A 14,221-nucleotide genomic window follows, 5' to 3' on the forward strand; every position below is an offset into this window, starting at 1 on the left:
TGTCGCCGATTCTCAACATCGCAGAACATTCACAGCATTTTGCGGTCTCGAACTCGCAACTCACTGCTACATTTCTGCTCAGCTTAACCGCCCGGCCTCCTTGCCGATTCTGACCAGAAACTGGCGCACAGAGCTGGGATCGAACCCGCGCCTCTCTGCGCCAATCCTGGTATACTCTGAACTTTAACCACTGGGCCACCCTGCCTCTACCACTGGGCCACCCTGCCTACCGCACCGAGATACCGAGGTTTGCTGCTGAAGAAGCCTTAAACTTAATAAATGAGTCTGAGAACAAAACATAACTTGAGAATCTTAATATTTTTTGCCAATAATAATGATTGCAAAGCACCAAGCCTTTTATGATAACAGTTTAGCAAAAACATTGCGATGCCATCTACACTAAATACTGCACTGCATACTCTATACTTAAGATAAACCTTCGATTTCATATAGAATAGCAAGTTGATGCCAAACAGAGAAAAATTATTTACATTTTTACACGAATTAGAGCATATAGAAACGCATGTATGGTTTTACAACAATGAGGGAAAAGTGCTTAAGGTCTAGCATGGAATATTACCCGAATATATATACATTAAACGAAGCAATACATTCAAAGTAATAAATCGAGTATACACGAGTCACTCCTTTACGCTTCTACCATAAAAGATATTCGCCACAGAACGAGAGAAGTCGAAATCTTTATACAATACTTTAATGAAAGTTCGATTGCAGACCAGAGAACGGAATTTATAAAGGATTTTCATGTTCCTTTTCTCATTAAAGACAAACGATATTTTTCAATGGCGTTGGTGGATCAAAAGCAGGCTATAAAGAGCAGGCTATATATAATATATTAAAGACTTAAAAAAATATATTTTTCAATAAAAGGCGAAATAAAGATTTTAGTGCTTCAAGTTTAAACATTTTTAAAATTTGCATTAATTTCGTTTAATTAGTAAAATATTAAAATGCCTCTCACCAAATGGCTTTCCCTCTGCCAACTACAGCAAAAAATATCGTTCAATTAACCGAAAAAATAGACAGAACACATTTGATAAATCCATTTTTTGGTGGAACCCGAAATAAAAAAAATCAGCCAAATTATGTCATTACTAAAAACTATTCTATCGCTCGCCACTCACATCAACACGCATTGATCACACCATGAACTCGATGTATAATTAAAATCTTATTAGAAAACAAACGAAACCCCCATTGGAAAAAGTTTGTGGAAACACCATCATAGCCGTACTGATATACCTACTCAAATAGTCAACACAAACCAACTACACTATTGACCTAATTTATAGTGTTCATAGGCATCAGTTACCTCCTCAGATGTCATCCTTCTAAATCAACAACACTCCAGCATATCAAATGACTGGTAATAAAGCACCTGCCAAAGCACGGAGAAGAGACACAAGCGCAAAAAACACAAATTCCCATTAAATAAATAACACACGCCCACACACTAGCCACGATACCAAACGACATTCTCATAAATCACCCAAAAATCCTCCCAACAAAAACATTTTCAGAGCATATCTCGAAAAGCATAGCCACGCGTATTAAATACACAATCGTGTATAATACCTCCCAACAAAAACATTTTCAGTGCATATCTCGAAAAGCATAGCCACGCGAGGCAAATACACAATCGTAAATATAACTGACGTTCACATTCACAGTGAATAATGCCATCATTGAGGAAAATAGGTAAAAATCTTGAAAGTCTAATACCGAAATTACAGCCATTGAAGCAGCATCCACTACAAAGACCAAACACTTGCCTCGGCAAACCATTAACGGCACTGAACCTCTCCAACTCTTCGAACAACAGCCCATATCCTGTTTTTCTCACAGACATCATGACTAGAAAGTCTATCACTATTCACTTCTCACTAACTTATGCTTCATATACAGGATAGCATCAATTCCGAGCGACAGACACTCCTATATATACTTGATATCTGCCAAGCCTTCAAAATCGTACGAATTTTTCAACTCAAAACACGACGTTATAATTCCTTCACCACAATGCTAAGTCATAACGCTCAACAAATACACAAAGCTTTAAAATCATATTATGGCGCAATATAAAATTCTTATTCCAATCTAATACCATGACATACGTGGGAGCAATTTTTGGCTTCTCTGTTACTGAACATACTCGTACATCGCTTAGACTGTCATAACTTCTTGCCCCTCAAATGCCGGGGCAATTTAGCTAGCAATCCACAAAAAACTTACGAAACTATCGCTCACTCTCACCAGCCCAGCAGTTTATTAAAATGCTGAGTATATACACACCCACACATACCGTTCATAACACGCTCGCAAGAACTCCCCTATTAATAAACAATTCTTATTTCAGAGCATACTATCTAACAAAGTGCATGGAGCATCAGCAAACAGGTACAGATAGGGTTCATCTCACTGTGTCCATCTTTCATGAATTAACCATAACTGACTACACATTCATACCAATTAGACGTCCCGCATAAGATTTTCCAGACTGGAATGTTTGTATACTAATAATAAATTTATCTTCTGTCCGAATGTTGTTGCTAAGAGCTTTCTCAGTGTATTCAACCTAAGTCTATATTTTGTGTGTATTAGAATCTCACGCATCCACCAAACTGAGCAGACGCGAGCGAAGAACTTACAGCCTGACAAGAACATGACCACAACTTGACAACCAGCACACAATGGACAACACTCTTTCCTTGACAGCATTTGTGCTGAATGGTTTAGAGCCCTCTTGTGCATGAGAGAGATGTGTTCTTCCTTCTCCGTAAGTAGAAAATTTTAAAGCGGAAACAGTACAAAACTGGACATAATAATAATATGGATACTATCGAGACTTGAAGAAGGCGATGAAGAAGATAACGATACAGCAGTCGGCATAGGATTGTGGAATTCCCTGCAAAAATAGCTTAAGCTTTATCAAGTGAATTGTGAATAACTTTCTGTTTCCAATCAAATAATCGAAACGATCAAGAGTTCAATTAAGTAGAAACATTGGCATTAGACGTCAGTGAAAGCAGTCAATTGATGGATGCATTAGACTTGCTTCATACAGGCTGTAGCACAGCTGCGGTGTTCATGGAGTCCGAAGAATCAGGCTGCTGTAGGTTGTGGTTGCTTGGCGAACACAAGATATTAGGGACAGCAACTGCAGGTGTGACGTTAAGATGTTCCCCTTGAGGCATCACAGCGACGTTCTGACCCCCCACTGACGGAATAAACATAATGGCGTTCTGTGCCATTAAATTAGACGTCCCTAATATGCTACCCGGTGAAGCCATGAATGAATTTGTGCCTTCCACGACAATTGAGTTGTTAGCATTGATGGATCCAGGAGATACATTAGGTACGTGCGAGGATGACATAACGGCGTTGTTGATAGGTGCCATGACCGACTGGCAGCAACTAGTTTGCGTATTTCTACAAGAGTTCGGAGAAATGATAGGAGAGGAAACTGATTCAAGGGAGGCGACCGGCAGGACAGCACAGGAGCCAGAATCAACACCAGCAGTGGGAGGCAAGAGCTGTGAAGAATCACATAAGCACCACGCCTGCCAATGATTGTTTACAGCATCTACAAGCGTCAGGATATGAGCTAAATGGTTAGTGCAATTGCCAGCAGGTCTAGCAACTTTAGAGCTTTCGTTGGGGCCGGTGGTGAGAATTAACTGGTTGAGCAGAGCGCCACTTCCACTCACACTGTACTGTGGTGACTCTGGTACACCGCTGCTCACGACTACACTCTCCGAGGAGACCACGGACGACTGAGCATTGTTGGTGGTTACCGACACTGAATCCGGTGTCTGAAACAACATTTGTTGGTAGGACTGTTGCGACTGCTGTTCTTGTTGTTGCAAGGTAATGACACCTGGTAACATAGGGAGACCTTCAGAAACTGACGGACCAGTTGAGTTAAAAATCTCGCACAACAGCTGACCGTTAGTAACGTGATCCTCTGCACTCTCGTAGGGCGAGGAGTCTCCGGGAGAGAAGCCATGTTCGATTTTGACGTTAACTTCCTGGGATTTATTGTCAACAGAACTTTCGAGCTTGGGAATGTCACCATTGGTGAGAGTTGAGGAGTGCATCTTTCGTCCTAGTCGCTTATCTTTGGTGTGGAGGTCGGTATGCATTGAGATCACATGACGCTTCCAGTTACGTTTCTCACAAAAAGTTGCATCGCAGTTATTGCACGAAAATGGTTTCTTTGATGTGTTGCTTCCACTACTATTACTACTGCAGCTACTGCTGCTATTGTTAACTTTAGTACTGTTATTGCTCTTACTTGACTGCTTCTTAAACCGGGGCATTTCCCCTGTATGGATGAGCTGATGATTAGTTAGTGAGCAGAACTGTTGGAACGACGCTGGGCAGCGAGTGCACTGGTATGGCTTTGGAGGATCATGACTGCGTTTGTGGAAACGCAAGTCTCCTGGAGTTGCAAAGGGCACGTCACAAACGTCGCACTTGAACGTAGCGCCTTCAGCGTGCGTCAGACGATGCCATTTGAGGTTGTTCTTGCGGCTGAACTGCGCCTCGCACAAGTCGCATTTGTAGGGCTTGATGCCCGTGTGGCTGATCTTGTGTCTTTTCAGATCAATCACTTGCCCGAAGGATGCGTTGCACAAGTCACAGGGATATGGTTTCTCTCCCGTGTGGGTGTACGTGTGACGCTGTAAGTTGCTCTTCACCACGAATGTCATGCCACACACCTCACACTTGTATGGCTTCTCGCCAGTGTGTGAGCGCATATGGCGCTTCAAGCTGCTGTTCTGCGCGAAGGCCGAGTCACATTTGCTGCATTTGTAGGGACGGTCGAGGGTGTGTGTCCTAACATGAGTTTTCAGATGGGAGATCTGCTTGAACTGCACCAGGCATATATCGCAGGTGTAGGGTTTCTCGCCCGTGTGGATGCGCTTATGTATCATCAGGTGGCCGCTTTGGACGAAAACAGCACCGCACTCACCACACTGGTATGGTTTCTCTCCCCTGTGCGCGCGCATGTGCACTTTGAACGACGCTGCGTGGGCGAAGGTACTCGAGCACAGCTTGCACTGCCATGAGCCTCCTACAGGCCGGGGAAGTCCCTGGTGCTCCCGCTGCTCGTGACAGGTCAGCAGCTTGGCAGTCCTGAACGTCTCGTCACACTCCATGCACATGAACGATTTCTGAAAACAACTTCTAATTATTTTCATACTGAATTCTGTAATATCTGCATTTAAATTTTTAATTTAGGATCTTATTCTATTCGGTTGTAAGTTAGACTCATTTTAGGTAAACTATTTGGATTAGATTGTTTTGAAGTAGGAATCCAACTAATATTAAATGCTAAATTATCATAAGCATAGGGTAATCGTTTATGTCTCCTCCTACATCAAGTAATCAGCAATTTCTACCACCTTCACGTTAAACTATTTTACTATTTATTACTTTGCCCAAAGGAAGTAATGTTTTGTTTGACATTTAGATGTGTTTAGATGAGCTGATACTTCAAAACATTGATGCAGTATTGGAAATTTTCTTCAACCTCAGTACCGTAAAATGGGGTTACTTTGACCGGCGGGGTAACTTTGACCACTTTTCGTTTTTTTAACAAAAACCCCTAAAACTCAAAAATGATTTGACATAGAAAAATTTTGTCAATGGCCATCAAAGGCCTAATACTGAGGCTACATAACACAATAGAAAGATTTAAAAAGTTTGCATATCTAATAGGTTAAAAAATTAAAAATGTGACCCACAAAAAAGAGCTATTATTTAAAGCCTGTCGGAGTACCCCCTCCAATTTTTTTATTTTTTGGTAAAATAACTTCAGGTTTTGATGCATTGTAGTAGAACTTTTCTAGTTACATGTGCAAAAGACAAATTTTAGAAAAGTGTCATAGTTTGCAAATGGGGGGCGCCGCCCCCCAATGGGGTAACTTTGACCACCTAATGGCAGCCATGACGGGGTAACATTGACCGGCTTGGAAATTAAGTTAAAATTACCATAGGTACCTATATAACATATTTTATGTTTGAAACACCTATTAATGTTTTTTTCTTCATGTTTCAGACTCTACAGAGTCTTATATATGGTAATTTTAACTTAATTTCCAAACCGGTCAATGTTACCCCATCATGGCTGCCATTAGATGGTCACATTTTGCCCATTTGGGGGTGGCGCCCCCCATTTGCAAACTATGACACTTTCCTAAAATTTTTCTTTTGCATATGTAACTAGAAGAGTTCTACTACAATGCATGGAGTTATTTGGAGTTATTTTACCAAAAAATAAAATTGATTTTACCACCCGGTCAAAGAAACCCCAAGAGCTGGGGTAACAAAGACCATCACTTTTTTTGACATTACATCAAAACTATGAGAGGCAGGAGCCAGCAATTTATGGTGAGTAAAGCTAGAGTATAGACCTGTATTTTGCATGTTTCAATTTAAGTTTAACTTATCTAGTAAAAAAATGGCATCATTTTGAAATAGAAAAGTGGTCAAAGTTACCCCAGTTTACGGTACCGGTATTATCTTAAACCTCAAATATTAATATGATGAGTTGATAAACGAAGATATTACATGCCGCAAGCGCTGATCTTAACCCCGCACGTTATTTGTTTGTTCTTCAAGTGAACAGTTCAAATGTGGCTTGCCTTCAAATTAATGCAACTTTACTCACCAAGAGGAGTACAAGAAAATTAAATTTACTCAATAATTTGCCATTGAATGACATTGGTTTGACTCAATAATTTGCCATTCAAAACACAAAGGTGGGGAGTACATTTTAATCAAAATTTCCACTAAGGAATTCCTATTACATCAGTTACCAAACCATTTGCGTGTTGTTCACTCCCAATACTTCCACTGATTAGAGCAGGAGCTCGAGATTTTCAATTCTTATTAATGTGGAAGAAGATTCACAATAGAATCCACAATTCTTGAGAATTGTTAAACTGTTTTCCTCACTTGTTGGTCTTCCAAGTGCGGAATAACAGGAATACATACCTTTCTATTTCCAGAGTTGCAGGTATTGCTAGAGCTGCCAGTGTTGCCAGTGGAACCGTTATTGCTGTGTGTCAGGAAGTGAGACTTGAGTTCACTGACCCATGAGAAGCTCAAAGGGCATTTGCGGCAACGGAATGTGGGCCGCCGGTGTCCATCTGCACATTGCAGGAAACAGCATCAAGCAAAAATAACAGAAATATGGTAAACCGAGGAAAATTTGGGAGCTAATTGCAAGTTCTAAATTTTTGAACGCTAGCTTATTAAGTCTTTGGCCAATTATTTACACTCACCTCTAGAAAATAGACTCCAAAAAATATAGTATGCTAGTAATGAGTTTAAATAATAAATTACTCAAGACATATGACAAGACATATAATGCCACAATCAAATTAGTGAATAAAATTTAGCAATGTGCATGACTTCCTCTCAATAATTACTTTTCAATGAAGTGGATTTTTTGAATGAAGATTTGTCAACTCTTCTTCTGGAAATCTTCTCTGACTGTGAAGAAGCATCAAATGAATCTTTTTTCTTTCTTTTTCTTCTGCCGCAGGGGAATCCCGAGTCCAAAGATTTTGATTGAATCTCTTCTTTTACAAGGTGTGTTGCAAAATCACTGCTGCCTTCCTTCTTCGGCAAAGGGTCTTCAGAAGCAGCAAGGGCACTGTTAGCTGCACACGCTTGAACCACAGTTACTTTATTAGACATTCCGGCAGCTTTGCAGTTTCTGACGCTGTTCATGAAGCTCTTCTTGTAGTCTTCCCCCTTGTGTGTGGGCTTCCTAGTGCGCTTAGAACCTCCAGACAGGGGGTCTGTATTGCTCTTCACATGACAAAAGGTGTCATTGCAATTTTCTGTATCATGATTTTCATCAGGACATGTCACACTTTCTGTCTCCATGAGAACAGTTTGCATCCCATCACATATGGTTATCAAGTCAGTGTTGCCTTCTGCCTTAGATGATGGAACAAGGACCATTTGTTGATAATCCATAGCATCTGTTTCATTTTTTGGATAAAAAGGAGACCCACAAGGTTCTTGGCAGGTATCTGAAAAACAGCATACTTCAGACTGATGATGTTATAACATTTAGATCTAGAAGCCAACTTGTATATATTTGGTTAAACAAAAAATACTGACTGAACACAACAATGCAAAAATGAACACAATAAATGAATATACATCAAAAGAAGGATGAAGGATCCCAATTGAAACAAACTACCGTATTGTTTACCTGCCTCCAAGTGAACAGATTCCATGGAAAGTCTAACATTATTTTCATGAAACTTGGGCCCAATGCCCAAAATAGTGCTGGTAGAATCTCCATCATACTTCACAGTCATTATTTCAGACATCTGACATGAATCAGACACAACACCCTCTATTAGATTTCCTTTGTTGTCAAGGTAGAAAATAGTATCTGGAGCAGAATTGGATGTGCATAGCACCGGTTCAGTTGCATCCCGACTGTGTCGGATCATAGAGCAGTGAGACTTATTTTTAGATGACTTTTCTTCATTGGCACCAGCAGCACTGTTCACATTGAGGTTGCTTGTCATTTCCTCAATGGCGCAGTGACTCAAAAGATCCAGAGGAGTCTGTTCATCACACTGGACCTCCACAGCCATGAGTGCTGAAAAAAAATTCTTGATGTAAGACTCAAAACTACAGCAAAAACTGCTTATGTGTTGAAGTCAACAATAGATTAGATACATATAATTGGTATAATTGGCAGAATTTCTTCATTTATGCAAGTTTTATTGAATACCAAAGCATGATTCTCATTGACAATTTTCTCATTTGTTTTTCAACGAGTCAAACAAAATTTCTTGGCAAAGCTGGAGATCAAGAAGCAGGTTACCAAATGATATTTTAATGGAACACAATGTTTCAAAAATTCATTATCAAGCACTGTAAGTTTTAAAACTTGAAATTGAAACTTTGAAGTACAAACATTGGGCATATTGGATGCAAATCAAAATTAAAACTCAAGATTTCTCAGAAAATAATTTCATCTATAACAATTTCAATAAAAATATAATTACATTTCATTTAAGACCTTAATAACATCAAAAGGCTATATAGTAGCAGCTTGACTTTCAAATATATCCACCTGTGTGTGATGGATATGTATACATATGTAGAATAATATAAAATAATTTTCAACAATCAGGCCATTTCATAAGAATTTCAAATACATAATAGAGCTTTGCAACACTTCCAACCGATTCAATATATTTGTAGGTATTATACAACTGTTTTCCATTTTTAATAAATGACATTTTTTATAACAATTGAATAATTTTGCTGAGACAAATGGAGACAATAAAGACCAATAGTTTTTTCATTTGTAAAGCCTAGCAATTTTCCATTTGTGGACAAAGTAAATGTAAGCTGGGTGTCAGTAATTGGTAGCTTGAAAAAAAATTCTAGGAAAGTTTTGGCAGACTATGCTTTCTTGCTAGCAAAGTAACAACTGGGAGGAATGTCTTCACCCAGTTTCAACCATCTATGTCAAGAATTTAACTCCATTTCAGAACATATGTATAGGTCTATAACCAAAATTTGAAATAGAAAGAAAATTTTTTTTAACTATAAATAACCTTTAAATAAAGAAAAATATTCTACATTGTTAGGAGCCATATGTGGCATGTGAATAATTTATTTTACAGTTTAAATTACTTGCATTGATTTCTTTTCTTTGCCCATAGTTTTTTGTAAAAGAAACCATATAGTTGCTGCTTTGTCTGTGTTTTTTAAATTAATTCTTGGACTCTGCCAGTTACCTAACTAACTTGGCAGTTTCAGCCAATCAATTCTAATTGCCTGATGGCTTACTGACTGAGAACTTTAACATATTTTTTCAGCTACAAAGCTAACCTGCTTAGGAAATTATCTCATGGCTCCTACCTTCATGGCTGACCTTCTGCTGACCTGCGATTAAAGCTTATCATGGCTCGGTAATAAGCAAGTCAAAGCAAACACTCTTACCATGCATCTCAGTTCTAAATTTCAATTATTAAATGTTTGTATAAAAAATCCCTTTACGTTTTGTACTTGAGTTTTGTATTAGGTAGATTAATAAATGTTTTAGTGTTCTAAGTGTTTTATTAGTGGATAGGTTTTACATGTTCTTGTTCCTGCAGTTTTGCAGTGGCCAATTTGGAGTGAGTTCTGGGCCAGTTCAGAACCCTTCTGGGAGAAAGGGACCTGCAAGTTTGGGCTTCCATGGTGGACCTTGAGCCTAGCTGGGCTCAGTGCCAAGCCAGTGCTGGGCCTCAGCAGTGACCAGTTACTTCCATTCTGGAGACTCTGTTGGAACCACTATAAAGTACCTGTTTCTTCCCTACAATTTTGGCTACTGGTAAGATAACCAAAGGCATGTTTTCATGGACTCTGTTTACAGACACTCCCAGACCCTGGCCTAAAGACTGCCCTGACTCAAGACCTTGGTTATTATTTTTGATCTTTTTTTTCAGTTTAGTTTATTAATCATTATTCTAACCTAGTTTAATTGATTTTACATATTATTCTTGTTCATTCTGTTCTGTTCAATCCAGTTTGGGTTACTGGTTATTTTGTTCTCACGCAAGGTTCACCACATTACTCAAAGCCCTGGGCTGTCACATTACTAAACAACTAATTTTCACCATTTACCTTTTATATGCCACTGATTTTCTTCAATATACTTTTTGCTTGGTTCTTTTCAATTTGTTCTCCTGAGTTCAGTTTCTTTTGCTTTACAAACTGGTACTATTGGCCTGGTACTGGTAACTAGAGGCCATTGGGCTCTAGACAGGGCTAACCCCCAACAACATCACATTAATTTCAGGGCCAAATGAGCAATTTAGACAAATTTTAAAAGTGCACTAAATGAGTTTCTACCTTTTTCCATGGAAATGTGTCAAGGCAGTGTCATCCATCACAATTATGTCTTGGAATCATAGGCGAATGAATTTTCTTTTTCCAAGACAATGAAATGATATCATTTACCTTTGTGCCTTACTAAAAAAACCTCTAACTTTATGCACACATTTGTGCCAAACTCACTTTTAAAGAATTAAGAAAAAATGCACATCCTTGCCCATTGTTTTCTAAAATTACCAATGAAATGATGGTATTGATTACAATGGTATTGATATTACATATACAATATTCTAGATCAGAGGTCTCCAAACTACGGCCCGCGGGCCGGATCCGGCCCTCGGCTAGGTTCCATCCGGCCCGCTGAGGATATCTCGTATTTCAACATAATGTGTACAAAAATCGAGCGTGACGTTTATTTCTGTTTAAGCATGAACTAAAAAACAGTAAAAATGCGCAACTGGTGTCTCTAAAATTTGATAAAATATTTACAAATGTTGCCGTGAACCACCCAAGACCCTTTGATTGAGAACATTATCGTCCTGGTCTGCTTGCCAGTGTGAACCCAAACTTGGAAGCGTTTCAGGTGATAATGTCGGGACCAGGAAAGAAGAGAAATGTGGACACTGAATGCCGTGAATTCAAGGAAAAGAGGGGTGCATAGTGCATACTACTTTTTTATCGAGTCTGATAGGTTGGCAACATAGCATTATGATTAATATGCAACGATAGTATTGCAGAGCTGAAAGAGTGCAACATTCAGAGACACTATGATACAAAACACTCCTCAAACTATTCGCAACTCAAAGGAAAGCTTCTTACAGGCATGCTGAAAGCTCCGAGACACAACTTGGCATCAGTATAACAACATAACATAACACATCGTAATACAACATAATATAACAACATAACATAACACATAGCATAGCACAGTATAACAACATAACACATTATAACATTGCACAGTATAACAACATAACATAAATAACATAGCACAGTATAACAACATAACATAACACATCAGATTATAATGCAACATAATATATTATATTATATTATGTTCTGATGTCCTGTGTTCTGTTGTGTTTTAATTTTTTTATGTTATGATGTATTCTATTATATTAGGTTGTGTTATAATGTGATCTGATATAGTATCATGTGTTATGTTATGTTGTGTTACAATGTGTTGTATCATGTTTGATTGTGTTATAATTTTTGATGCTATATTATGATGTGCTATAATGTGCTGGGTTGAGTTATGATGTCTTATAATGGGATTTATTAGGATATGTTGTGGTATAATTTGTTTTGTTGTTCTATGTTATGTTATGATGTATAGTGTTATATCATGATTAGTTATGTTATAATGTATTGTGTCATGTCATTACAATGTGTCATGCTATGTTATTTATGTTATGTTGTGTTACAGTGCATTGAGTTATGTAATGATGTTACATTATGTTGTTATGTTATAATGTAATGTCATATTAGGGTGTGTTATAATGTGTTGTATAGTGATATGTTGTAGTTGTGATGAGTGCAGTGCTGTTGTGAAGTTATATTTTGTGTTGCAATGTGTTGTGTTGTTAATACCATATTGTTAGTGTTACCATATTTTGTGTTATTCGCTTGTGTCAATCATTAAGCATCGGCCACTTTGATCGCAGAGAGCGCGGCATCAGTGTTGATCATTGGGCATCAGCTAAACCGACCATAAATCGCGTGCGCTTGTGTCGATCATTAGGCATCGGCCACTTTGATTGCAAAGAGCACGCATCAGTGTTGATCATTGGGCATGGGCTAAACCGATCGTAAATTGTGTGCGCTTGTGTCGTTCATTAGGCAACGGCCACTTTGATCGCAGAGAACGCGCTTCTGTATTGATCATTGGGCATCGGCTAAACCGATCGTAAATCGCGCGCGCTTGTGTTGATCATTGGGCATCTTCCACTTTGATCGCAAAGAGCGCGCATCAGTATTGATCATTAGCATCGGCTAAAATGATCGTAAATCGTGTGCGCTTGTGTCGATCATTAGGCATTGGCCACTTTGATCGCAGAGAGCGTGCTTCTGTGTTGATCATTGGGCATTGGCTAAACCGATCGTAAATCACGTGCGCTTGTGTCGATCATTAGGAACCTTCCACTTTTATCGCAAAGAGTGCGCATCAGTATTGATCATTGGGCATCGGCTAAAACGATTGTAAATCGCGTGCGCTTGTGTCGATCATAAGGCATCGGCCACTTTGATCGCAAAGAGCGCGCATCAGTGTTGATCATTGGGCATCGGCTATATAGATCGTAAAGCACGTGTGTTTATGACGATCGCCAGGCATCAATCGTAAAGTATGTGTGCCTGTGTCGATCATGCAGCATTGGCGAGGGTTACACTTCCGTTTTTAGCAAGCATATTGGCAACTTTCTTCCCTGGCATACTGGTGTACATCCGAAAACGAACCTCCGGCGTACACGCTGCACCTTCCTGACCATGGGATGATCTCACTGGGTGGCATGCACTGTCTCCCTTTGGATCTCAACATTTTCCCGCCAGACGGCCCAAACCTAGTGTTTTGGCAATATTTTGGCACACAAAGGTATGACGTCACTATTTCAACCATCAACGAATGCGTGGAACTAAGACAAAGCTTAATATAAACTATAGTATAAAGGAAAAACTAGAGAGGTGTCGGAATTACCCACCATGTCGGAATATACCGCGTTTACCCAAGTGAATATAAATAATCAAGGGAGGCATTGTCAACACGGTAGTATTGGATTTCAATCCATGTGCGATGTTGGAGGCATGGCAGTTTCTGATGAGCTCAGTGTATCAATTGTCACTGCGGTGGTGTGGAAGCCAGAAGGTGTATAGTATAGTCTAATAGTGGTAAGCTTTTTGATTCACTTTCTTATGTAAATATGATAACATAATCAACATACTACCTATCCAGAATTAGACATTGACTGCAAGCTCAAATTTTTATCAGCTAATGACATTTATTCAGGCTTCACTCTTCAGCCATAAAGCCATAGAAGATAAATCTTTCACTACTAGCCTTAGTTCTTAGTAGGTAGCCTACTCAACTTGCTACATTTACAATTCTTTATACCTATTACCTGGGATACAAATTCAACATAGCTCAAAGCAGATATCAACAGAAATCTTAAAAATTATTTTTTATAAAGGTTAGTTAAACATATGAAGACTATACCTTGCTTAGGCTTGCTATTGTTCTTATCTTGGAGTTATCAAGAAAACCATTCTTATAACGTGAATTGTAAACAAGTCTACGTGCCAGATGCGCGTTCGAACATATGATCCTTCAGCGCATAAC

At 39.0% G+C, this 14,221-nt stretch overlaps 1 protein-coding gene across 1 annotated transcript; it reads right to left on the reverse strand.

Annotated features, from left to right (window-relative positions):
- Positions 1–466: 466 nt before the first annotated feature.
- Positions 467–14,213, reverse strand: LOC108677055 (zinc finger protein 813). The gene is made up of 5 exons (XM_018165206.2): positions 14,099–14,213; positions 8,258–8,656; positions 7,461–8,072; positions 7,024–7,178; positions 467–5,198 (listed from the first exon to the last, which is right to left on the reverse strand). The coding sequence occupies exons 2-5, from the start codon at positions 8,649–8,651 to the stop codon at positions 3,078–3,080; spliced, it is 3,282 nt and encodes a 1,093-aa protein (XP_018020695.1). The 5' UTR covers positions 8,652–8,656; positions 14,099–14,213; the 3' UTR covers positions 467–3,077.
- Between the last annotated feature and the right edge of the window lie 8 nt (positions 14,214–14,221).

The sequence above is a fragment of the Hyalella azteca genome, unplaced genomic scaffold, assembly GCF_000764305.2.
Source record: "Hyalella azteca isolate HAZT.00-mixed unplaced genomic scaffold, Hazt_2.0.2 contig7741, whole genome shotgun sequence".
Classification (NCBI taxonomy): Eukaryota; Metazoa; Arthropoda; class Malacostraca; order Amphipoda; family Hyalellidae; genus Hyalella; species Hyalella azteca.